The sequence below is a fragment of the Lagopus muta genome, chromosome 5 (genome assembly GCF_023343835.1).
Source record: "Lagopus muta isolate bLagMut1 chromosome 5, bLagMut1 primary, whole genome shotgun sequence".
Lineage (NCBI taxonomy): Eukaryota > Metazoa > Chordata > Aves > Galliformes > Phasianidae > Lagopus > Lagopus muta.
This window is the reverse complement of record NC_064437.1, coordinates 58,222,305-58,248,071: the sequence shown is the minus strand read 5'-3', so window position 1 is coordinate 58,248,071 and position 25,767 is coordinate 58,222,305. Positions and strand designations below refer to the sequence as shown.

Sequence of the window (25,767 nt, the reverse complement as noted above, 5' to 3'; positions counted from 1 at the left end):
GCGATACGTGACCTGGTCCCCCATATCCTGGGGATGCATTACTTCTCATGGTGAGAGCCCAAACAGCCCCACATCCCAGCACAGTTTGTTAGGACCCCGTGCTGATGTTACTGCTGTCCCTGAGCGCTGGAGCACAGACATGCAGTCCATGGCCTAGTGACACTTCAGGGGCTTCTTGAGGTTACAAAGGGAGGTGACACTGGCTCCTTTCAGCTGTCAGCCAACCAATTTGTTTGTCAGTTTGAGCTCCAGTGACTCACCAGTTGGTCTGCTATGGAAAGACTGAGATGCTTTGCAAAGAAAGATATCGCAGTATCACCCTGAATTTTCACTCGGCTCCTCTATATTGCACATAGAAAAGCAACATGGCACTACAATACCAGATTGCTTAGAGCTCCTTATGACAGCGTTCATGTCTTGCTTCCCTTCTCTCTTCCTTCTTTTTTTTTTCTTAATTTTTCTTGGATGTCGTTCCTTGTCTTCCAGTGGAGTGAAGAGAAGCCTGTTGTTTGCTCAGCAAACTGAAACGCTTTGTGTGCATTTTCTGCTGCCGTTTTGTTAAAGTTCAGAGTTCCTAGGTTAGAGCTGCCACTTCTCAATGCGAGGTTTGTTCCAACTTCCAGAGCAGCCCACGCAGAGCTGGTGGGGGTCATCTGTGCAGTCCACAGCCCACAGCCCACCAGACACATTGTTTGCCTCTATCCTTGCATGATTCATCCTTTGCAACAAAGACAAGCCCAATGCTCCCGGCTGGAGCGTGAAGCCAGGCAGTGCTGGATTTTAGGTGCAGCAATAGAAGCAGTCTGGATTTTTTTTTCTTTCTTCCTTGTTAGCACTTATTATGTCTGGAAATCAGACAGCTTTGTGACAGTGGTCATAATTGGCTGACACAGCAGGCTTAATAGGGAAAATATGCTAGTTCTCTAATTTCCATGTTTAGAGGGACTTTAGCTTGCCTTATTTTTGTGACTTTTACCTTTTTTTTTTCTTCTAATCTAGCAATGATTCTTCAATGAGAAAGTTCAGTGTTTACTGGAGGCCTGCTGTTCTTTCTTTTTGGTATTATTTGTTTTCCTTTCCTTTGATAAACACAGCACTTCACATTTTGCTGTGGGGAGATTTCTTTTTTCTACAAATATTTATGAAACACTCTTTTGTGAAAAAATGGAGGAGTTTCATCCGGCTGACACTGGATTGAGTATTTTATTCTTTTTTTTTTTTTTTCTTCCCATGAAAAGCTAAAGCAGAAAGGCTGGCCTGTCAGCGCAGATGCCAGCCAGGGCAATGGGACCTGGTTTGTGGCAATGAAAACCAAGTTGGCAAACTTCTTGCCTACCATCCTGCGCTCATCAGCCTATTGAGCACTGCTGAGACACTGACCTACTAAGCCACATGGTTCTCCTCTCCTCCATGCATCAGGGTTCAGAGAAGAGTGATCTGGGGGTGAGAGCTGCAAACTGGGACACAGGGAAGCCAGATTGTTTTGGGGATGGACCGGAGACCAGACCATGTCCTTTGCCAAATCACTCTCACCTGTATAGAATGCCTTGAGATGGAAGGGAGCACCAAGATCATCTAGTTCCAACTTCCCAGCTGCAGGCAGGGTTGCCCTAGTTTCCTGGTAGTAACAGTACTCCTTATCTTCCACCTCCTGTCTCTGCAAAGGAGAGTTTATCTTTTAGCATGTATCTTATTAGAATCCTTTACACAGTGGCTGGGGCCCCTCTACCTTGATAAAATAAATAATCAAATTTAGATTAAATGGCCTTATAATCTTGTCCAGTGGTTACTAAAACACTTGAGTGGAAGTTCACTCTGAGCCTGTCTTTCCATTTCCTCATAAGGTCAAGTTATGAAGTAATTAGATGTAGACATAGGTTGTTATTGTAGCAAAATGACAAAGATCAGTGATTATTGGAAGGGAATGGCTTTTTATAATCTAGTTTAATGGTCATTTACCTTTCAGTGACCTTGGTGTCAGGCAAAATTGGCAGCTCTACTGCAAGGAATGTGCTTCCTCAATGGGGGCTTTGCAAGCTACTGCATTTTTGGCTCTAGCTTTACATGAACTAGGACAGACACTGCTGCAGTGCAAGGGACTTTCTGTCTGCAAAGAAAGGCCATAGACTGGAGCCAAAAGAAGCCCTTTTCAGTGCTCTCTTCTGTCACTGAATTGACATTGAAACAGATCAGTTGTGTTTCAAGCAGTTCTTTGCTTATTGCTGCCACCAAAGTTGCAACCTTCGTACAGAGAGATCTGCTGTGGTCAGAGGGCTGCCCAGGAGTCTCTGCAAAAATGGTTTCATTGTCCTGGGCTGAAAAGGGGGGAAAATGGCTCTCTTCCTCCATTTAAGTGCAGGCAAGAGGAGCTGGTAGTTCTGGTTGTATTCTGTGCCCGGTAAGTCTTTCCTACACCACTAAAAGTAAGATTTCTGTGTATTTTAAAGTTCTGTCTTTTAATTGACAAATCAGTTGGATGAGTCAAGTTCTGTGCACTGACAATTACACACCCACACTTCTCTTCATTGCTAACTGGGAAATCCTTATAGTTGTATCCGTGACTGAGACTTGTGGCCATGAAGAAGAGCATGATAGGAGCTGTGTTGTGCTATCTAATCTAACCTATTTTTTTGGCCATACTTGGTGAGGAGATGGAGTATTCTGTCCTGGGGCTTGGGAGAATTGGCTTCAGTTGAGGTTTCCACAGTGACCTTGGCTAAATCTTTTAATTCTTCTGGGCCTTGCTTTCCCCAGCCTTAACCTCAGAGGTAGTCTGTTTTTCATAAGTAAGGCAGAATTTTTGCAAGTGCTGTGAAGGCATTTATTTGAAGTAGTGCCTCTAATAGAAGTAGATGGGTAGAAAGATTACTTGAGCAACATTGGATTTGGGGCTTTGCAAAAGGTATGAGAGAAGAGCCTTATAGCTGCGGGAGGACGTTTCACAAAAGCATCTTTGAGAACTGTACTGCCTTGTGACTCTGCTTTCTGTCTACTTCTGATTTCTCATTCTGCTACTCGCAGCTTTTGATTTTGCAAATGCGTTCCTTGCATCTGTAGCTGCTGCCCTGGAGAGCAAGCATAGCTATGGGAGTAATTGCCAACATGCTGCCAGGAGGGAGAGCCATTTGTTTCAGGCTGCTTTGGATAACCACCCGTGTGGTTTTGCCATGAATATGTTCAGCACATCATCACCACAGCACGAGAGGTCTTTAGCTGAGATCAAGCAGTAGTTTCCAGCACTCTGGGTCCTGAGGTGGTTTGACATATGTGGGTTCATAACTGTTTTTAATTCTACTGACTTGCTGGGACCTGCTGTGATTGTTGCTTGCAGAGCGGATCTGGCCTTGTACTCAGCCTTCTTCCTTCCTACATTCATCACTCTGATGAGTTTTAGATTGTTCTCCTCTGATATGAGAGAATGAATGGTCACATTCATTTTTATGGTGGCTTATTTTTGCAGGTATCAGGTTTAGATAGGGAATGTCCAGCTGAGATGAAAGTGATACTTGCATAGAAGCAGATGGTTTATGTGCGGCTTCTTGCTGAAGAGGAGCAAAACTAATCTCTTGAGTCTGAATCCCATGAAGTCTGACAAAGTCTTTCCACTGACCTCCGTGGCCCCAAGATCACATCCCAAATGAGCTGCTTTGAATCGCTGCAAGCCTGAATGCAGCTTTGGTGGGCTGGAAAATGTAACCTACTGTAGTGTCATTCACAAGAGCCTGGCCCTGTGTGTAAGCTAGCTGTGGAAGCCTAGGGGAAGAATAAAGTCATTTTCTGCCATTGTGGGGGTGGAGGAGAGAATTATCCTCTCCTCCCTGCAAAGGCAGGATCACGACTGCCATGTGGGCCACTGGGGCAACTGACAACTTCTGAACCTTCAAATTAAGCTTAGTTCTTTCTTGTGCTGTGTTACTTCTGGTACCATCGCTAACACACCGAAGTCCTGTCCTCTGGGATGAACTGACAGGAACATACGTTTAGGTCTGACTTCAGCAGGAATTGACCTCGATTTGGATTTTCAGAAGGGCACAGCTGCAGCAGATAAGTGGGATTTGCCCCAGTGGAGCTTTCTGAAGCTGGGGAGAAGCAGGCTCCCTGATGCTGGATAGCAGCAGGCGCTGAGCACACTTGATGCAAAGTGCTCTCAGTTCATTGTTTAGAGATGCTTATCAGTGTTATCTCATATTGTCCCCAGATACTACCTGTTTCCTTGTAGCTTATGAAAAATGCTATTGTTTCTTGAAATGATTCTAACTTTCTCTGGGTAACTGTGGGTTCTAGCCAGGCAAAACAGCAGCTAACAAAAACATTCAAGTTAATGCAGCATGATGCAGACATTTTCACTCCCTAATGGTCCTAAATCAGACCAGAAAGAATGAATTGGGTGTAGAGGATATAAGATGAAGGGTGAAGAGATAGCAGTTAGACATTTCCTGTGGAGCCACTACTGATTGATCTGGACTCATTAGACTGTTTAAGAGTCAACCTGCTGAAGTTTAATACAGTGTGAGAGCAGCAGCATGATTTTGAATTAATAGCTAGCAACAGAAAACTTTACAGTCTACAGTAACTTTTTCCATCTTCTTTTTTTTCCATCTTCTAACAAGCTGTCACCTGAGGAGTGGTCATCAGCTAAAGATGGGCAAGTGATAAGGTGATGGCTCTCCTGCACCAGTGTTCCTTGTGACACTGAGGTGGTAGCACTTGATCACAGAATCACAGAATTTCCCGAGTTGGATGGGACCTCTAAGGATCATTAAGTTCACTTAAACTCAGTAAGCTTCGGATGCTTTGCCCTGTAGAGCTGAAACGTGGGTGCTTCTATGGCTCACAGTTGTGTACTGTGATTCACATGGCAGCCAGTAGAATGGAAATGCTGTAAGTCAAGGCAAAGGCATATCGCCCCAGTTAGGTCACCCAGATGTCACAGCCACTTGTTCTTTGGCGGTGTGCTGAGGGGTCCTGGCCTGGCAGTGGTAACCTCACTCCACTGCCCTTCTTCTTCCCCAGTGTCCTTAGCATCAGGGAGATACTGGGGAGAACTTCTGACCAGTTGGGTTTTGCCTGCTTTTCCCACTCACTGTTGTTCCTGTGCTGTGCTTCCCCTCTCACATAACACCCTCTTATTTCCTTTGTGGAACGTGGTCCTGACACAGCTGCTAATTAGCCCATGAAAAATTTCAGAGCAAATAACAGCAAGTGATTAAACGCCTGCTGTTCAGTGTGAGCCCTGTCAGCCCCATTGGTCAGTGGCAGAGCTGAGCAGCACCATCTCAGAAGGAAACCATGGTGTGTGGATGCTGTCAAGTCATTGCAGGGAAATAAGGACTGAGCTTGGGAAGTGGAACCGAAAAGCAGGGTCGTTGATAGATAACAATCCAGGTGGCTTCTGATAGGTGTTTGAAGGGACACAAGGTTCAGGTGTCAAGATCTTGATGGATGCTTTTGTGCAGTCTCAGCCTTAATGCTCAAAATCCCTCTAAATTTTTCTTCCCTTGAGAAAAAGGACTATAGGAAGAAGGTGTTTACCTGGGATTTTAGCAGCCTGAACAGGCTAAATGAATTTCTTTTTGTTACCAGAGGGAGGGTTGAAGCTGGAAAAATAAATGTAAGTTATTCCTGGGCAGAAAAAAAAAATGCAGAAAAATGGAAAATACCAAATCAATGTATGTCATCTATTGAAATGCCACCGAGCGGCTTTGCCAACCATTGTCTCTGTTGCTTTCATAGCTCTCGAGCAGCTGCTCACAGAACTTGAAGACTTTCTGAGGATACTGGACAAGGAGAACCTGAGCAGCACTGCTCTCGTGAAGAAGAGCTTCCTCTCTGACCTGCTGAGGGTGTACAACAAGTCCAGCGGTACAGGCAGGGCTGGGGCGGCGGGCTCTCGTGGGAACGGCTGTGGGGTCCCAATGCAGCATTTTGTTGGAGGTTGGCAGGGATGATAGACATGAAATTTAAAAGGAGAAAATGAAATGGCGATTATTTTTGCAGTGACCTCTAACTGTTTATGTAAAATTACTATAGTTATGTGTCCAGCTTTACAAGCAGAGGATTCCCAAGATTCCTGATCCTTTCTGTTTTCCTTATTAAACCTTAAGTTTATTTAATCCACTTTGTAAGATACACAGGATGTGCTGTTTGGCTAAGTTAGTGCTTAAGTAGAAATTTTAACTTATGGAATTTCCTGGACTGCACAGCACTTAATTTTTCTGCTTTTTATTATTGCTTGGGATTTTTTCTGTACATTGTCTCAACCAACATGCTCTCCCCAGTGTGCACTTAGCAGAGACACTTCTTACATCTGTCTTTGCTTTCCCAGTGCTAAGTTTTTTCCACACAGGGTATATGAAGGCTTCACTTTTGCCTTTGTTTGCATGCAGGAGGCGATGAAGAATATATTTACATGAACAAAGTGACTGTCAACAGACAGCAGGGTGACCAGGAGAAGCAAGACAAAGGTAAGGAATTGAAGGTCAATGCTTGCCTCGTTCCTCAAGATGATGGAGGTGCATGTGGGGCCAGAGCCTTGGTTTATGAGGCTGGTGGAGGCCTCTCTGGAGGCTCTGGGAACTGAAGCAGCTGACATTGTGGAAGGGCTGCCATTTTCATTGCATTCCTTTGGACATCACGGTCCTTGCCAACACTAAGCGGTTATTCCTGGAAGTAGCACTTTGGAGAGCATTATTTTGGGATAAAAAATGTTGCCTTCTAAGGCTTGCAGCTCCAGTGCCTGAAATATTTAAGGAAGCTGTCATGTTTCCTTTGGCCATGGAAGAAGTCACTTCACCTTTCGAGACCCTGAAAGCCTGTCCTGTTGGTGTTGTTTTGCAGTAGGGTCTGAGCTGTCACAGCCCTGCAAGGTGACCCCCCCAGACACGGCCTGCACCATCTGTGTGAGAAGAGGAACATTGTCCCCTGGGGGCTGACAGATCTGCAGTGTACAAGCCAAGAAATTAAACCTACAACCAAGCTTCATTTCCAATTTAGATTTCCCAAGTTTTGAATTTATATTGAGGCAAAGAACATAATTCTTTAAAATTACTTATGCTCTTTGAAGTCCATAACAAATGCTGTATTTGATAACTGCACAGAGCAAGTTATTGCTGACATGCATCTTCTTAATGCACATGCAGTCAGAAGCAGACCCAACCCTGAAATTTCCAGTCCAAAACAACAAGGAGATGCATTAGTGCAGCCAGCTGTTGATGTGCTGATCCTACACTAGTCAGGGTTGCACTGTTTCTGTGTTTTCAGAGTTGTTTGGTTTGGTTTTGTCATTTTGTGTTGGCTTGTTTGTTTGTTTGGTTGGTTGGTTCATTTTTAAACTACCTGCAGCTGAATTTAGGTTAACTTCAAATACCCCTGAGGATAGGATGTCCTCCCGCATTACGCAGGCAGCCCCAGCATGAGCTACAGGCAGGCTCCTCTGGGTCATGCTGTAATGCTCTGTAACCAGACCGCACAGCCACCCAGTAGCTCTTAGTGGCTGAGTCACAACAGATGCACCTCTTTATCTAAGTTGTCATTTGGGTGGGTAAAGCACGGCTTGCACTGATTGACCATGCTGAAACTCAGGGATGTATTTCAGACAACTTATTTTTAGTGTTGCTTCTTCTATTTCAGACTTCTCCCCATCAGGCTGTGAGCCGACCCACTCAGTCCCTCCCTGTGGGATCTGGCGCTTGTCTCTTTCTCTGTTTTCAGCAACCTCCCTATTCCAAGTAAAACTTCTAGGTTGTTTGGAAATGCTGCAGTCAGTGAGATACGCGTGGAATCTTGGCCATAGCTGCATCATGGTATACAGCCTTGAGCCTGTGTCAGTCACTGCATGGAAAGGTCTGTGCGTGTCTCGGCAGCGGTGGGACCTGCAGGATTGTGGTTAGCAGGTGGAAAGGGCTGTGCCCACTGGGCTGGGAGATGTGATACGGATGCCCCAGTGCTCTCTTTATCTCACTTATCCACATCCTTTGGTGGGATGTGGTGAACACATTTCTGTGGCTGAGGTCAGTGGGACCTCTCACGCCCTGCAGGTTTCTCACACCACCATAGCTGGGCTTGGGTGTGCTGTAGCAACACAGCATGAAACGCTTCCCAAAATGATAACACTTCAGCCCCTAATGGAGGGGAACTGCATTTTCCTGGCATGATGAGGTTCAATGAGATGATTTCTAGGTTTGCCAGAGAGCTGAAAACAGATAGGCATCACTTGCAAAGGTCAGGCAGTAGCTAGCACTGTTGCAGTGACTGCTCTTCTGCAGAGCTGAGCTTGGGAGGTTCTGCCTGGCACAGGAAGGTGCAGGCTGGCCTGTCCATTTCTCTGCTAGAGAAGCACCCATAAGGTGTATTGTGTGGATATCTGAATGTGGAGATAATTCCCTTCTAAGGAGATGTGCACTGAGGCTTTAGGAAATCCCAGTCTTGTTTCTGGTGTTTCCAAAAGCAGCAATGGCCTCAGCAACTCCTTGGTCCACTTGCATAAAGACTGACTTCCAACAACCTCCTGACTCCAGCAGCGTAATCATGGGGATTTTAGTAGGTGCATCTCTCCTTTGGAACCTTATGAGACATCCAGCAGTCCTTCCTGTGTTGTGCATTGATGTCTGTCAGTCTGTGAGTCTCTGCATTTAGCTGGTGCTGATGAGCAAAAAGCCTGTGCCAGAAGGAGCAATCTGCCTTGACAGATGTGCTTTGGTCTCTTGCACCACCCAGCTGGGAGCTCGCTGCAGCCTGGGGCAGAGCTGTTGTTCTGTCTTCTGAGCCCCAGAGTGGAAGAAAGTAATGTGGTTTCCATCTTCTATTTTTAAAGCCCAGAAATATGCAGCAAGGTTGATGCCAGCATCTTTTAAGTACAGTGCTAACTGCTGCTGGGCACTGCTGCACCATGCCTTGGTGGTTCCTGTGTGTGCCCAAGGAGCATGGCTGGAGCCTTAGCAGGTGACCAAGGGTCCCAGAGCATCAACTCAATGCAGATTTTGGACTTAATTCCCTTGCTTAATCAACTGAACCTGCGAGATGTGAATTATCTCAGCCTTGTTTCTCCCAAAGTATTTGCAGAGAGACGCTGTATAAAAAGGGACTTCTACACTGCTCAGAATAAAGCAGAGTAACATTCTTAATTTTTTTGGCTCTTCAATGCCTGTCTCCCACTTGTTCCTGAACATCACTGAATTTGCTGTCTTGGAGGTCATGGGATTTGTGGACTTGCCTGAGGCCACCCAGGAGCTCTGTGCTGAGGAGGACTGCACACAGGCTGTCTGAGCCTTTGACATACCCTCTGGCTACTGAATCCCTGCATTCAGCTGCTTGGAAAAATTGACTTTCTAGAGACTGAAGCTGATCAGTTGGAGCAGTTCTGTTGCCATATGTCCTTTCACATGTTTGGCCTCTGCTGCTTCAAGAGCATCTCTTCCTCAGCTGGTAGATTCAATAGCAATTAAATTACTGTTCCTTGCTGTCTTTGAAGCATTGTGCAGCCCAGCCCAACCCAATAGGCCTGGGCTTCACAGTTCTCCTTCCAGAAGGAAAAATATGACCCTCAAAAAATCAGAATCAGATTCTTTTGCTCTGTCTCCTCATGCCACATTCTTGGACATAGCCTGAAGTGACATGGATACTTCAGTGCTGTCTCTAATTATCCCTCTGCTTCCTACCTAAATAGTACCTTACTGTTCCCGCACCTCCTCCTAGCCAGTGTTTTGCTGGGAAATGCCACATGTCATTGATATAATTGTGTTTCTGGCTTGCAGCTCTGGATGGGAAAAACTCCTTGACCAATGGAGACTTGGGACTGCATTCATCCCCTCCCCAGAAGAGCCTTCCAGAGCTGCCCCCTCCAAAGGTAGGTGTTACAGAGCCTTTGCTTTTCACTGCCTAGCCCTCAACCTGGGGACATCAACTTCCAAACACTTCATGGTCACTTTTATGACCATGCGTGCAGCGTGGCTAAATGGACAGACCTCTGCCAGCAGTTTGCTCATCAGACAAACAGGCCTGATGAGCTTTGTTAATTCAGCTAGGAGCTCCCCGATATATGGATTTTTGCCCCAGGCCTGGGAGGAAGGTGGCTGGAGAAGGCAATGTGGGGCTGCACTGCCTTACAGAACACATTTTCCTACTGCTTTCAGTGTTCAGAGATGCAAGACCAAGGCGCTGTGCTCCAGCTTACTGAGGGCTTGCATCAAAAAACTGCAGTGTTCCTTTAGATTATTCCATAGGGACAGCCATAAATCTAGTGAGGGTATAGTTCAGCATGGTCAGATTTCAGTGGGATTTTGTCCTCGTGCCAAAAAGCCAACCCAGCTGTCCTTGGGGGATGCACGTGGGGGATGTTGCTGTTCTGTAGATGGTCTGACGTGGGAATTGCAGCAGTTGGGATTTCGGGATGTGAAAGGAAAAAGGAGGGCAGGGGGTGTGAACAAGGGCAGTGTGGGGGAGGACCACGGAGAACCTGCTCCTTCCCCAGGACAGACTGCGTGCTTCAGCAGAACAGCTAGTTACCACAGAGACTCTTTGGTAGGGAGACTCAAGGAACCCAGCACTCAAAGCCCTTTCCTCAGACAGCTCAGCTCTTAGACACCCTTGTTCAGGGTCAGCTCTTAGGATGCCTGCACCTGATCTGCTGTTGTTTCCTGGCTTCTGCCCTGAAAATCTGGCTGTGCATCAGGTGTTATAGGATGGCTCTAGAGCATCTGTTGTACCTTTCTGATACAGCAATTGTTAAAAATTGTTGAAAGTTAAATGAGGAAATTAGGAAAAACAGTCCTCAGTGATAGCTGAAAAGGTTATTCTTTGCTCCCAGGCCAATTGCCTGTGCCAGAACTGCCTTCTCTCACTGCTTGCCAGTGGAGATAACCTCACTTGCATAAAGCAATCAAGTACCTCCTCACTGGGAGCATCTGAGGAGCTGTTGGCTGCAAAGACATCTGAGCACTCAGAGGTACTTAAATATTTCAAGGAGTGTTGCTGGGGAAATCCTTAATGTGGTCTCAATTAGAAGGTGGAAATTGCTACTGTGGCAAAATGAATTGTCTGTGCTTGGTGCTCCTGTGTAGGTGTGAGTAGTGACCGCCTGGGTGAGGTTAGGAGAGAATGTCTGGATGTATTTATTTTATGTTTGGGGTTTTATGTTCGGTTGGTGATGAAGCATCCCATGCTGAAGCTTCAGACTTGCCTCTTGGGGCATAGGAGAAATATGGTGATAAAGCTCTGCACAGAGGGCTGTGTCCAGTGCTCACTGACAACAGCTAGTCAGCTGCCCAAGAGAGAGTGGCCCAGCAGTCTCCTACTGATTTGGTTTTGTCCCAGAGCAGTCTTTAGGCAGTACATCCCACAGGCTGTGGCTTGGATGTCAGTGCCCTTCCATCCTCTGGTGGCCCTGGCAGCTCTCCTTGCTCTGCTGCTTCCTGCAGCCATCTTCTGGGAAAATCACACAGTACAGATGTGAACTCTCAAGATGGATTTATTTGCATGCTCCATTGTGCCACAGTGCACCAGGCACAGTTCTGTGAGGGCCAAATTGGCTTAGATAACACAGCAGCTCTTTGACTTAAGATAGAGACAAAACAACTCCATGCCTTTAGGAAAAGAAACATGGAAAAAAAATAACTTCTGTGGCAGCTGAGGCGCAGTCCCACCTAGTCCCTGTTGGTTTCCATTGTCTGTAGGAAACAAAACAGAGCAGCCCCTTTCCCCCACCCCTTCCCTGACACTCGTGGGATGGTGTCAGAAAATCCCCAGCCTTTCTTCTTGTACGCCATTTGTTTATGACATAACACAATGTGAGCTGACTACACACACAAGGCCACTGCATATGGCACTTGCAGACACATTCTCAGCCAGGGAAGGGATTAAGTAAAGCTTTGGAGTGGTTGGATTTGTTTTTGTTTCTTTAATTTAACACGTTAGGACAAGTTCCTAAGTGCTTGGAGGCAAGTGTTTTCTCTCAGCTTGTCCTAGGTGGCTCTGAAAGCAAGCTCAGGGTCTGCTCACAGCATCTGGCTGCCCTTCGACAGGAGTTTTTGTCTAAGCTCGCCCTCGTGGGAGCAGTGGTTTTGCATAGTGTGGCCAGGCTACCTGACTACCTAAGCATCTCCTCTCGTGGGCAGCTGCTGGCCAGAAAATCTTTTCATTTAAAGCTTTCTATTTAGGCAGTACCCCCTGGTGGAAATAACCAAGGCAGGATGAACAGCTTTAAACCTACATTTGATGGTGCAAGGGAACAATCCTGCCTTAGACCATGCTGTGATGCTGGTGTCCAGCTGGGCCACAGAGTTCTCCAAGCCACCCCAAAGCGATCATAAGGTCCAGCATGAAGAAACATGCATGGTCTGTGACCTTCAGTGTTGTTGTATCTGCAGGAACAGACCTGCTCTTCTGCCTGTCCTGCTGAGAGGAGTGGGGTTTCAGCCCTGCATGCACTGAACATCCTATCCAGGATTTGCACAGGTCCCAATCAGGAGCCAGTTGAAGTGGTGAGAGCCAGAGCATACCGCTGTCAGATGACCGAGGGTGGTTTGACCTGGGCGAGGAGAGGGGAAACCTCTGGGGGACAGGGGAGCACTGCTGGGAGGTTGTGATGGGAGAGGTGGGATGCCATGTGCTATGGGGAGAGAGTAAGCTGTGGGCTCATCTGCCTGTTATCTCCAGCTCTGCCATCTCACATTGAACGGTTATATGAATTACTTGAGAAGTAAAAATGTGCTCCTTAGCTTCCTCCTTTTTTCTCATGTGTTGGTATTACTAAAGGATCAAGCCTGTTTTTCCTGCCAGCCCCTGCTTGTGTTTAGGGAGGGGCTTGGCAAGCACCACAGGGATTTTCCAGCACTTGAACTCCTTTCAAAGGCTTATTTTCCATCAGTGTTGTTTATCCATTTCCTTCATTTTTTGCTCAGAACACAATTAAGGATTCCTGCTATTTCCTCAAAGAGCTGTTGGTTTGCAATCCACCAGACTTCGAGAAATGATCAACAACTTCTCAGGCTGTGCTTTTCAGGGCAAAGCCAGGGTTGTCCCTTTGCTGCCCCTCTGGTTCCCTATTAGGGTGATCAGCAGTGCAGGGAGCTGTGTCATTACGATGAGGCTGAACAGCAGGCAGGAGTGCTGGCTCACAGTAAGGCCGATGGGCTGGGACTGCTGCTGGTGGGGAAAGGTTTGACCTGATTCTCCCAGAACTTTCAGCAAAATTAAAAGAAGTAATATTTATGACACAGTTATGTGGTAATTTCAAGGAACTCCGTTATGCTTTAACTGCACACTGGGAAACCTCAGCAGTCCCATACTTTTTCTTCCCTGCCACCTCAGCTTGTTTACATAACAACTCTAGAACGTATTTTAGTCCTGCAAAAAGGGCAACCCATTGTTCTCAAGCATCTGTTTTTGTGTACCTTAAATCACACTTCTGTTATGTATTTACTCTGCAGATTCCCGAAACAAAGCAGCCTTTGGTTCCCAAGATCGAGTCCCCAGAGGGATATTACGAAGAGGCTGAGCCATACGATGTCTCTATGAATGGTACATCTTGGGGGGGTCATGTGTGAGATGCAGGACATGAGGTTTATGAGAATAGGCTAAGGAACGTACAACTCTTACAGCTTGTGTGTGACAGACGGTGTTTTCTGATGCCGGTCACACGTAAGATAGATCTAATGTTATGACAAGAGAAGTCTGATGAATTACTCCAAGTTTTTAAGTTTCCTGCAGATACTCAGATAGTGGTGTGCAGTGTGTCTGGGTTAATACAGTATCACTGAAATGCTTGAAGTTTTATGGATTCTCTTTGGATGGTTTTCTAGAAGATAGGCTGCAGGCAAATGCTGGTTTCCATTCAGAAGGGGTTAAGCTCCAGTGGTTTGCATTTCTGTCCTGCTGCTCCAGTTGTCCCTTTGGGGCTCACAGTCAATGGCTGTTGATCTGCTAGATGCTGTAATAGGTTTTATCACTATTTATTCAGCTGTATCTCTTTTGGTAGTTTAACCATCTATAAACCTGTTTTAGAAGACACACATCATGTGAAAGGACAGCATGGCTTCACCTGGTGCATATTTGCTCATGCCCATGTCCTCAGCAGTGCCACGAATGGCTGTCACCCCTCTGGGAGGCTGCTGCCTGCAGGCAGAGCTCCCAGATTCTCACTTTATGCTGTATTTGTGCCTCCTCCTTTGTGGGACTACCCTCGATGAGAGATTACCACCCTCAGATCTGATAGCAGAGCTGATCTTGTCATTGCTTTATAATCTGTTTAAATCTGAATGAGAAAGATGATACCACACACCAGGAAAAGCAATTCCGCTCAGCAGCTGTGACTGTAGCAGAGAAGGGTTTGATCTCATATGTGGTGTAGGGCAGATCCAAGATGGAAGAGACAAATGAGAGCTGAGGATAAATTGGGATTTGGCTCTGAGCTCTTGGCTGCCGAGCCTAAGCAGAGAGAAGCACAGTCCTCTCCAGCCCCAGTGCACAACACCAGCTCTGAAACTCCCAGTAGTGAAGCATGGTAGCTCAGGAGGGACCCTGTTCTCACCAAGGCTTAGGAGCTTCAGTGCTCAGCAGAAAGGGGAAATGCAAAGAGATTTTGATTGTCAGGAACTGTCCCATTTTGGCTGCACTACACTGTGGTGGGAAAGAGGAAGATGATTCCTAGCTTGGCTGAGGAAAGGCCCAGGCTCATCCTGGTGAAGCACACTGTTTGGTGGGGAGATGGGGTTTCCAGTTGCCTGCATTGGAAAATATCTCTGTAATTTTTTCCCTGCTGCACGTTGGGAAGGAGGATAATGCCCTAAGAGCTATGGCATGTAAAGGCGTGCACCAGATTAGCTGGAGTATAGTGATGGGTCTGTATGCTGGGAGCCCAGGTTTTGTTATCCAGGCAGCTCCATGAGCTCATGTTGCATTGAAAGTGGCTGGCAGGAGTGATAAACACATGCCCAGTTTCAACTTCTGCTTTCACTTGGTAAGCTGCTTCTCAAGGATGCAAATACTCCCAGCAGGACCAGTTTAGAGGGCTGAGGATCAGGGAGATCAGAGCCCTGCAAGTGTGATAGAGAGAGAAAAATCCAAGCCCCTGGTGGTGGGAGCACTGCCAGAATTAGGTTGATTAGGTTGTGGTGGGTTCTGACAGAGCTGTACCAACAAGAGCGTTGGAGGCAGTGTCCTCAGACTGCTACAGTGCCTATTTCAAATGAGGATGTTCTGAATAAGCCACACCTGGGCAGTCATAGGAAGGAAAGCAGCAGGAAGAGCAGTGTGTGGGTGCTGGTGCTCAGTCTCCCTGATTGAGCTGTTCCCTATGGGCTGCTGCAGGGGTCTGAGTGCTGCACCACCAGTGGTTTTTAGGACATTACCAAGCAACTGATGCCCTGTTTGCCTCATGTTGGAATTCCAATCCTGTGGGGCAGAACTGCAGCCTTGGCCCTGCTTTGCTGCTGTGCTGTGAGCTTGGGGTGGGGAGGGCAGGCAGGGGCTGCTCAGGTGATCTGATCCTGCAGGACACCCGCATCCCTTCCAACTATGGGTGAGCAAAATTAAACAAGAATAGGGCTGCTAGTAAAAGGAGTGAGTGTGCAGCCAAGGAAGGACATCAAAGCGAGCCTGCAGATGGGCTCAGGAGATAGAGGATTTGTGCAGCCCCAGAGGTGGGACTGCAGCATAACAAACCGCGGGTGAATGAATTAAAACCAAGCAGGCAGAAACCCCTCTGGGTGTTGGGATCCCTCTTTCATCAGCAGCCCCACCTCTCCGCTGGGAACGGCTGCCTTTCATGGTACAGCTTCTGCAAACGCTGCCGCTCCGTTCCCTCCTGGGCTGAGATGTGTTCAGCCCTTATCGTTCTCTTCCTTTGCTCTATTTGCATAATTGAAGGCTGCGATAAGAAACGGAGTGAAAATGCAAGTGGCGACAAGACTGCCAAGGGAGCAGCCGCGATTCCAACTGAAGCAGCTCAGCTGCACTGGCAGATTTTAATTCTGATGATGGCAACGCACCCTGGACCCACTGTACCTCTCCCAAGGCCACACATGGCAGCTGTGCAGGCTGGGGATGGGGCAGCGCTGTGTAGCAGGGGGGAGCGGGGCCGAGCCAGCCTGACGCCCTTGTTCTTTGCATTTGCTTATCTGTGGCTTTTTCTCTTTGTTTCCCTTTCTCTTTGCTTCTGACTGTGCAGGTCTTTTTGGTAGGCTTGCTGCGGCTGGACCCAGGCCAGGGTTGCAGGTTTCTGAGGGCGTTATTTACGCCACGATAACAATGGGTATGGCATGCATTCAAACCTGAAGTGCTTTTCCATTTCGGTTTTTTGTTTTTTGGTTTTTGTTTTGTTTTGTTTTTGTTTTTAAACCTTATTTTTAGCGAAGAAGACCATGTGCTCCCCCTGGCATTGCCCAGGATATGCATGGAGGGCAATCACCTGGCCCCTCACTTACCCCCGTGCTGGTTACACACCAGGCAGTACTGTTGGCTCCAGAAGCTCTGGCATGTGGGTTGGCTGGGGATCCCCACATCACTGCCACACAGGGAAGAATCCTTAGTGAGGCTTCCCAGGGGTGGTGAACTTCTGCTCCATCTGCGTTACTGACCCAAGTGCCTGTGGACATGGTCTAAATATGGATAAGGCATTGGAGGTTAGTATTTTCCCCTAAAAGATGAACTGATACACTGCAGGTATGGAGATATTGAGCCAGCAGCATGCTGTATTCAGGCTTTGAAAGGCAGTATTGTTTTTTTTAATAAGTTTAAGTGGTGCAGCTTTGTGCTGATCACTTAAGGAATGCTGCAGGTTAGGACTGGATAGGAGTTCAGCTTTGTTACCTCTCTCAGTTCTTTCTATTTAAAAAACAAACCCAGGTAAAGCAATGTCCTTCACTGAAGATCTTAGTGCTTTTTGTCTCTTTTCCCCTTTTCTTTTTTTCTTTTTTTTTTTTCCCACTGATCTGACAAAGTTACCTCCTATAGATATTAAGATTTGATGAGTGCCATTAAATTCTGATAAGGGAAACATTTTTTCAAATATTTTTCCTGGTGCTGTTTGATGGGATAAGACTGCAAAACTACACAGACAGTGCCCAAATCTTACTGTCTTGCTGAATGAGCTTAAGTAGCAGTGATAGGCATCCGGTCCTGTGAATAAAAGCTGCACTGTAAACACCAGCAAAGCATTGCAAATTCCCTTGCAGCCAATGGGACCATTTTTGCTGCTTCTGATGAATCTGGTGCCAATGACCAGCTGTTCCTATCAGCTGCTATAACCTACCATTAGCGCTGAGCATTGAAAATCTCAGCTCATCCCAATAAAGGAGCAATCAGTTTGAGAATGAACATGGAAAAATGTGATTGCTATTGTTTACAGCTGCCACTTGTGACTCATTCTTGCTGCTGCAGCAGTGTGTTACTTCAAAGCCCCTTGCTGTCCCCTCGATGCTGAGTTGGAGGTTTGTTAGCCCAGTGAGGGAAAGTGGAATGACGTCTCAAATACAATAGATCCTTGCTTGTTTGCATGGCTTTGCAAATACCATTTTTACTTCTGACATTCAGAGGACAAGGGATGATTGTAGCTTGCTATTGCCTTAAAATTGTATTTGGCTTGAAGTGGAAAGTAGAGAAAGCATCTTGGCAGGACAAAAAGCAGCAAGCATCAGAAGGCATCTAAGGGAACGTTCCCAAACTTCTGGCCAACTGAGACGTGTCTTTTGAGTGTTTGATGAATGAGACTATCAGGCTCAAAACACCAAGATTGGCATCGGTCTAGAAAAAAAACAACAATAAAAAACAGATCTATAAGGGTTATTTTCCTATTGATTCTTATCCTGTAGGTTATCCTCAAAAAACACGTTCCTGTGCTTGAAACTTTTGCATGTCGGAGTGTGGCTGAGGCAAGCAATAGGCCCAGGATTGTCCTGGAGACGTGTTAGTGATAAAGCTTTGCTTTCGTTATAGAAGATGGTGAAGCTGTTAGCAGCTCCTATGAATCTTATGATGAAGAAGAGAGCAGCAAAGGCAAGTCAGCAACCCATCAGTGGCCATCCACAGAAGCCACCATTGAGCTGATGAAGGATGCCCGCATCTGTGCATTCCTGTGGAGAAAGAAGTGGCTGGGACAGTGGGCAAAACAGCTGTGTGTCATCAAGGACACCAGGTTGCTGGTGGGTAAATCCTCACTGCCTAAAACAACCTATATTTTTGAGCTGGGGAGGGGAGTGATGCCTTAGGCCAATGCTGGCAGAGCACCTCTAGAAGTAGTGCTTCAAAAAAATCCTGTAAGCATAGGGATGCTATTCCAAGTGATGTGAGCATGGTTGCAGAGGTGATTTAAGGGGTGTCGGAATCCCAGACTCCCAAAATACCTAGAGTTCTGTTTGGGAAAACTTTCTCAAGTGATTAAGCAGAAGGGATACTAAAGCTGCTGGCTAACCTCATACTTGGCCAACTAGCAACACTTGTAAGAAATATTTGCAACTATTTATACGTATACACAGGAACATGTATGCATGTACATGTAGAGGTGACCTGTGTGTAGACTGCATGGCTAGAATATGTCTCATCTTTATGGGACCTAAACCTTTGGTGCACTTCATGCATGTGGTTGCATTGAGCCCCTTCCAGTGGTCAGTTCCTGCCAGCAAGTAGAACGGAAGGCTCTTCTTGGCTCCTACCTGACTTCCATCTTCCTCTCCCAGTGCTACAAGAGCTCCAAAGACCACAACCCTCAACTGGACGTGAATTTGCTGGGCTGCACTGTCATTCACAAGGAAAAGCAAGTGAGGAAGAAAGAACACAAGCTGAAGATCATCCCCATGAACGCCGATGTCATCGTGCTGGGGCTGCAGAGTAAAGATCAGGCAGAGCAGTGGCTCAGGGTCAGTGACACCTCTGGGGTTTGCCCAGGCCTTCACCTGCCAGGGAAGGCAGGTCCCTGAGTTGCATTTCCTTCAGGCTGCAGTGTCAGTTGTACCAGCCCATTAGCAGCCTTATGTGCAAGGAGAGAAGCTGCTCACTTCCATCCTGCTGCCTCCATGCATGGGGAGGTGGCTCAGCCCCTGCTTCTCCCTGTGCTGGTGGCAGTGTGAGCATTGTGAGGGAGTGATAACTAGAGAGAGCCTTTTGGAAGGGTCCTGTAGGGTTATTTCCTTGATTCCCTGGTGATGCAGAAGGAAGATAAAAATGAGGGGAAATGTGGGAGGACTGCATGCCTCATGGTCCTGTGTGGGGTTGTATATCTCCAAGAGACATTCCTCCTGCTGAATCCCAACAAGACCGTATCTTATCTCCATCCTGTCCTTGCATGTTCCAACTCCTTCCTCACTAAAAGCCCATATACAAATACAGCACCTCATTTTCACCTCTGGGTTACTGCAGTTCTACTCACCAGACATGTTTTCTTTCTTGTGTGCAGGTAATCCAGGAGACCAGTGGTCTGCAGTGTGAAGGAGGCAGTGAAGGCAACCAGTACATCCCAGAGTCACAGCGTCTCAATTACCCAAAGGTACATTTGGTCTCTACAGATAGGATAAATAGCTGTTGGGATGACATTCCCACCCTATCCCTTTAAGTAACAGCTCAAAGTACCTTAATTTTGTTTGAGCAGGGACTGATACAAATGTAATCAGCCTTCTGCGCTAACAAGGAGCATTATTGGAACAATCTTACTTTCCTTTGAAAATCTTAAACTTCTTGCTGCAAATTACCCCCAGAACTGTTTCAACGCTGGGCTCCCTTCTATTCAGGGGAACAGCTGCTATCTTATCCCGAGGGCAGTTGTGCTTAGCAGGAGTTTTGGAAGGGATGTAAACCTCTGAATGACAGGGCTAGAGATCACCTTTAGTCCATGTTAAGGGGGTGCTGCCCTGGTAACAGCTTGTTCCAAAACAGTGGAAGGAGAAAGAAACCTTCATGTTGGACAGCCAGAATGAGCTTCTTTGGGCATCTGGCCATTTCCTCTGCCCGTGTCCTCTTACTGGGACTTAGAAATGTGTGATCTCAAATCTGTGATGTGTCTGTTTTACTGGCATCAAATCCTAAGCTGCTGGTTTCCTACCTGAGCGTTCCCTCCCGGAAAATAAACTGTTTTGCCAGGAAATTAATCAGCTGGGATGAGTGCTTGCTGGAGGGACAGGCTGTGTGCATCTGCAGAGCTGATGTCCTGTGCTTGTTGGCAGGTGGACCTCTCCGAGAGGTATTCTGCAGCCTCAGAGAGCGGCAGCAGCACAGATGGGCACCCTGAGACAGTCGAGACAAAGGATGGTAAAAACTCCCCCTGGGAATGCAGGGAAAGCATGGCACTAACCCTGTGTGCACCAGGCTTCTGCAGCTACTGCTCCCTGCTGCTGCCACCCCATACTGACCCAATGTGGGGCAAAAACTGTGAACTTGGTTTCATTGCATTTTTTTGTATAGTGAAATAGCAGCTCAGAGTTTGTGTGGGTGTGTGCCACAGTGCTGTGTTGCATGGCTGCAGTGCAGGGAGCTTTGGGGCAGGACACCCAGCTGGGACAGTGGGCTGCATGTCTGTGAGTTTGAAAAACCATGCATGTTTTGTTTCCTTTTTGGTAGTTAAAAAGAAGGGCACAGCTGGCCTAAAACTAAGCAACCTCATGAACCTCGGGAGGAAGAAATCCAGCTCTCTGGATAGCCCGGAGAGATCCCTGGAGACTTCAAGTAAGTGATGTGAGTGGTGTGCACTGCGGGGTGAGCACCTAGCTACACTATGCATCAGGTTGCCCCACTGCAGGAGGCAAAAGGGCCACTACCAACTTGGTCTGTGCCAGTAATTCCGTGCACTTCACGGTGCCTTTTACATGTTGAGGTGACTGTGTTGCTTACGAAGCCAGGCAAGGGCTCACAGGGTGACTCAAGAAGAAGGGCAAATAATGCCAGACATGCACACAGCATCTTGTGCTGCTCTGCCTCGATCAACCAGGACATGGGATTCAGGTGGGAGGAGGTTGTGTAGGTCAACTAGAATTCATCACTTGGGACTAGTTTTATCCAACCATGTGTAGCCAGCTCGCTGCTCCAAACCTAACCTGAATGTCAAGTGCCCCATTTTGAACAGTTATTCACTCCTTCAATCTGTCTTGCATGGTTCAGGACCACTCACCTTTATTTTCTGCTCTGTGTCATTGCCTGTGGCTTTTTGCGGTGATCTCAGAACCTGTCGGCAGGGTGCAAAATACAACTAAATGCAACCTGTGCTTGCTTGCAGGTTACCTGAATGTGCTAGTGAACAGCCAGTGGAAATCCCGTTGGTGTCAGATAAAAGATGGTCACCTCCATTTCTACCAGGACAAGAACCGAAGCAAACTGGCTCAGCAGCCCCTAAGTTTGGCAGGTTGTGAAGTTATCCCAGAGCCAAGCCCTGATCATCTCTATTCCTTCCGCATCTTGCACAATGGGGAAGAACGGGTCGTTCTGGAGGTAAGGTGTACATCTCTATACATGTTCTGTTTTAGCTTGGGTGTCATAGCAGGCCTAAAACCTGTGTCTGCAAGCTAAATGCTTTCAAGGCTCTTTAGAGGAACCTTCAGTCCAGCAAAACTGAGCCTGAAGTATCCAACTTTGGTTCACCAGCCCACAGTCACCTAGAAGGTGTCTTGGCAGGCAATCCAGGCTGCCTCGGATGCTGGCATCTCCAGAGGAGCGTTCAGCCTTCATTGTAGGCACTCATCTTAGGATGGGATGAAGGGTTCTCTGGAATTGCCCATCTCTCTCCACTGGCTACTGGCTAAGCTGGGATGATTATGGGACACATCTTAGTTAATGCTTGATGAGAGGGGTGTCACTTCAGAGATTTAATTCTGATTAAGAGGAATAGAAAACTTATTCTTCTGAAAACAGGAGTTCTCAGCCAGGGGTTATGAGTGCATTCCAAGTAAACTGATCACAGATCTGCTCCTGAAAGTGAATTCATCTCCATCTGTTACTTTCCTTTGCCTGAATCCAGCACTGCTTATCTCTAATCTTAGTTCTCTCTGACGACAACAGCGTGATTATAGTAGGAGGTGGACAATGTGAGCCATTTCCTGTATTTTTCCAGTTGGTGGAATATTTATAGCTAAACAACTGACTTTGAGTGCCTGCCATGACGTTTTTAGGTGTTTTTGTTTAGCCTCTGGTTCAGAGTATGTCTGCGTCCAAAAATTTTTGCCTAATTACAGATGTGAAGAGGTACTGAGAAAATCTATGTTTTGTGAATGGAAGAAACTGTATTTTGTTGGGATGTCAGTCAGACTCAATGTACAGACTTCTGGCTGGCTTCCCTGGCACTGCATTCTATGCTAAATAAAACAGGTCGGAAGCTTAAAATATACTTTCCAGTTTGGGATTCACTTACCCTGAATTTTGCTTTGTACTTACTGCTCTAATGCTTCAAATCAAAGCAAAAGATGTCTGCATCAGCCCACTTCTTGCTTCAGGTGGAAGTCATCCACTACTGGAAAGTACATGTGGCTATTTGCTAAATCTGACTTCAGGCACAATACTTAATGTTTAATTTTGCAAAATGTCAGGCTGTTCACTGCACTGGGAATTTGGTACTGACTGTGTTGTAGCCAGGGGGCTGTCTTTGAAGTTCTTCCCTAACCATACTTTAATCTCTCCCCTTCTCTTCTTTGCTAAGACCCAGGGGAGGCTTTGGGGCTCTGGTATAAGGAATGCACAGGCTTTGCTGTGCTTGGGCCTGGTGTTTGGAAATCGTGTTACTGCACTCTGCTGGTCTAGAACAGAAAATGCACTTTTTCCATGAAAGTGTCTTTAGTCCTCGAGATATTTTCACTTTCATATGCAGCTGAGTTGCTCACCGTAACAAGAAAAATGCAGACTGACTATACATTCAGAGGACAGAGGAGCTGCATTTATATATCTATGTCCCAAATTTGCAAATCAGTCCATATACAGAACAGTACTTTTTTATTTTTTTCAATGTAGTCTCAGGTTTAATATAATAAATACTGTGCTGTTCATCTTCCTACTTGCAAGGCCGGAGGGCTGCCAGTGCAGTTTCCTACCAAGGCTAGCTTGGCAGTAGCTGTAGGAGCCCAGGGACGCTGCTGTAGCTACTCATAACATCTGTCTGGTCACCTCACAGGCAAAGTCCTCGGAGGAGATGGGACACTGGCTGGGGCTCCTCTTGTCTGAGTCAGGCTCAAAAACAGACCCAGAGGAATTTACCTATGATTATGTGGACGCTGACAGAGTCTCCTGCATCGTGAGCGCTGCAAAGAACTCTTTCTTGTATGTATGGGGTGCCACAGTGCTTCTTGCAGCTGGGGGAGTGGGAACCAAGCTGGACAGGGGTCCCCACATGCTGGCAGCAGGGCTTGGGTGCTTCAGCCCTGTGTACAGCTTGACTGCTCTCTTTGAAATCCAGTGCAAGACAGGACAGCACTTGTCCCCACGTGATGCATTCAACCTGTGCACTGCTGCCACGGGGAAAGGGGTGTGCACCCAGGTTTGTGGGGCTGGGTGTGCAAAGGCTTAAGCACAGATGTCCCAAAATTCAGCACAGTGTGAGGATGCAGCAAGACCTACCCCTCCTGATAGAATGTCCTGCTGCCTGTTCACAGCCTAATGCAGAGGAAATACTCCGAGCCCAATGCCTACATCGACAACCTGCCCAAGGGGAGGGTACAACAGGAAGAGCTCTATGATGACGTGGATCTGCCAGATGTGCCAGTGGTAAGGAGCCCCAGCTGGGAACAGCACTCAGAGAAGGGGAGGCCCAGCCCTTGGGGAAATCCAGAGAAGTGGACAGTGGTGAGGAGCTGCTGAGAAATGTGGGAGGTTTCCAACAGAGTGCATTTAGATCTGCAGTTACTTGCAGTGAAAGCCCACAGTTTCTGTCTGCTAACAGCACAGATGAGTTGGTGGCCATGGGTTCTTTGGACTGTTTTACCAAAACTCCTCCCACTGCATGAGAGCCATCCCATAAAGACAGGGCAGGCTCTGCTGGGGTCAAGGGCTCTGATCCTAGATCTATAAAATACTGAGATGCCTGCATGAGGCTGCTGCAACCACTGGAAAGACTTAATGAAGGAGAGTGAAGGTGATTTTCTGTACACTTTAAATATCCCTTAAGGAATGACTTAGAAAATGGGGTTGTGACTCTGTTCAATCATGGAAGAGTTTATGGAAAACATCACAGACTGCCTGACATGCTCTGCTCTTCAGTGAGACTTGGCATGTGCTTCTGGCTCCAGCAGATGGTCTCTTTTCATGGGAACATTCACCTTTTGCAGGAGGAAGTACCCAAGAGTGAGAGCAAGTTGGAAGGGGACCAAGATAGGGTGTACCTGGATCTCACCCCAGTGAAGTCATTCCTGCACTGTGCTGGCAAGAAGCCATGTCAGCCTTCATCCCTGAGCTCACCAGCTCTAGAAAGGGCTGGCAATAAGGCTGCAGCAGACAGCACTGCTGAGACAGCCCCAGCGGATAAGGATGCCGAGCCCTGCAAAAAGGAGGAGACAGAGCAGGTATTTCAGTGTGGTTTGGGGCCAGGATTCAGCAGAGATCTGGTTCCCCACCACATCATCCCACCTCCATTCCCCTATCCTCTGCCTCAGAAACACTCAGAAAAGCCGGAACCTGAAGAGCCACCACCACAGGTGCCCACTGTGAAAATCCAGACACAGCAGCAGAACATCACCTTCCCACAGACCGCCCCTGAGCCACCAGCAGGCTCTGTACCAGTGGGCAGCCCACAGCTGATGCCCGCACACCGACCCAAGATGCCACTGCCTGGTGAGTGGGAAGCTCTGCCCTGCAGTATACAGGCAGCTTGCTGAGCCTCCTAAGGCTTACACAAGTCTCACTCATTTTTGACTGTATGCACCTGTATTCCTTTTTTCGCTTTTTCCCTGTCTGTGATGGTCTTGGGGGCTTGCATTTTCAGTGGCAGCGGTGGAAACCAAGCTGGGCAAGAACAGGACAGAGGCAGAGGTGAAGCGGTTTACGGAGGAAAAGGAGCGGCTGGAGAAGGAGAAGGATGAAATCCGGGCTCAGCTCACCCAGCTGCGCAAGGAGAGGCGGGAGTTGAAGGAGATGCTTGCAGGATGTACAGGTAGAGCCAGGCAAGAGGCAACGTGCAGAAACAAGTCAAGGTGGGGACTGTGGAGGTGAAAGAGGTGACAAACTTGGGACCAGAAGGGTCTCTGCACCTCCATCACCAACTTCGGGACCATAGGTACACTAACATGAGACCTGCTGCCAGGGGAATCAGTGCTGAAATACTGGAAAAGAATGGACCCTGAGTCCCATTTCCATCTCGTGGCATGGGAGGGACAGGCAAGTTGTGCCATGATGGCATGATTTGCCTTGATTCTGTGACAGCCAGGATAGACTTGGCACTCTGAGCTAGATAGACCACATCACATGGAACTGGAGCTGGCTCTGCTATGTTCCATCTTGGGGCAAAGTATAAGTAATATGTACAGGAGTAACACAAACTCCTGTAGCTGACCTCTGCTCCCCCAGTTACCCCCCAGGTCTCCCGATTTCCTGCAGCACCTTACCTGCTTTTGCAGACAAGAACCTGGAGCAGAGGCTGAAGGAGATAGATGAAGAGTGCAAGAGGAAAGAAAGCCGAAGGGTAGACCTGGAGCTGAGCCTGGTAGAGGTGAAGGAGAACCTGAAGAAGGCAGAGTCTGGTCCTGTGACGTTGGGCACCACTGTGGACACCACGCACTTGGAGAATACAGCTCCCCGGGTAGGTTTCAAAGTCAGTGTTCCACCGGAAAACAACTGGGTTGGGATTGTGGAGCTTTTCTACAAGATAGTGCTAAA

At 47.3% G+C, this 25,767-nt stretch overlaps 1 protein-coding gene across 9 annotated transcripts in view; it reads left to right on the top strand.

The window, feature by feature from the left end:
• The window catches only part of AFAP1L2 (actin filament associated protein 1 like 2), a 55,544-nt gene that overhangs the window by 27,177 nt on the left and 2,600 nt on the right, over window positions 1–25,767 (top strand). Inside the window, exons 2-19 of one of the 9 annotated variants that reach the window (XM_048945442.1) lie at window positions 5,734–5,862; window positions 6,387–6,464; window positions 9,753–9,844; window positions 12,363–12,476; window positions 13,425–13,515; window positions 16,163–16,246; window positions 17,929–18,134; window positions 18,669–18,848; window positions 19,385–19,474; window positions 20,148–20,232; window positions 20,542–20,646; window positions 21,194–21,405; window positions 23,075–23,220; window positions 23,553–23,664; window positions 24,225–24,458; window positions 24,549–24,726; window positions 24,878–25,045; window positions 25,509–25,690. In XM_048945442.1, the coding sequence (XP_048801399.1) occupies window positions 5,734–5,862; window positions 6,387–6,464; window positions 9,753–9,844; window positions 12,363–12,476; window positions 13,425–13,515; window positions 16,163–16,246; window positions 17,929–18,134; window positions 18,669–18,848; window positions 19,385–19,474; window positions 20,148–20,232; window positions 20,542–20,646; window positions 21,194–21,405; window positions 23,075–23,220; window positions 23,553–23,664; window positions 24,225–24,458; window positions 24,549–24,726; window positions 24,878–25,045; window positions 25,509–25,690 (2,486 nt within the window). Of the gene's footprint in view, window positions 1–5,733; window positions 5,869–6,386; window positions 6,465–9,752; window positions 9,845–12,362; window positions 12,477–13,424; window positions 13,516–16,162; window positions 16,247–17,928; window positions 18,135–18,668; window positions 18,849–19,384; window positions 19,475–20,147; window positions 20,233–20,541; window positions 20,647–21,193; window positions 21,406–23,074; window positions 23,221–23,552; window positions 23,665–24,224; window positions 24,459–24,548; window positions 24,727–24,877; window positions 25,046–25,508; window positions 25,691–25,767 lie in introns of all 9 variants that reach the window. The other 8 variants (XM_048945441.1, XM_048945440.1, XM_048945446.1 and 5 more) reach the window with 8 other exon arrangements.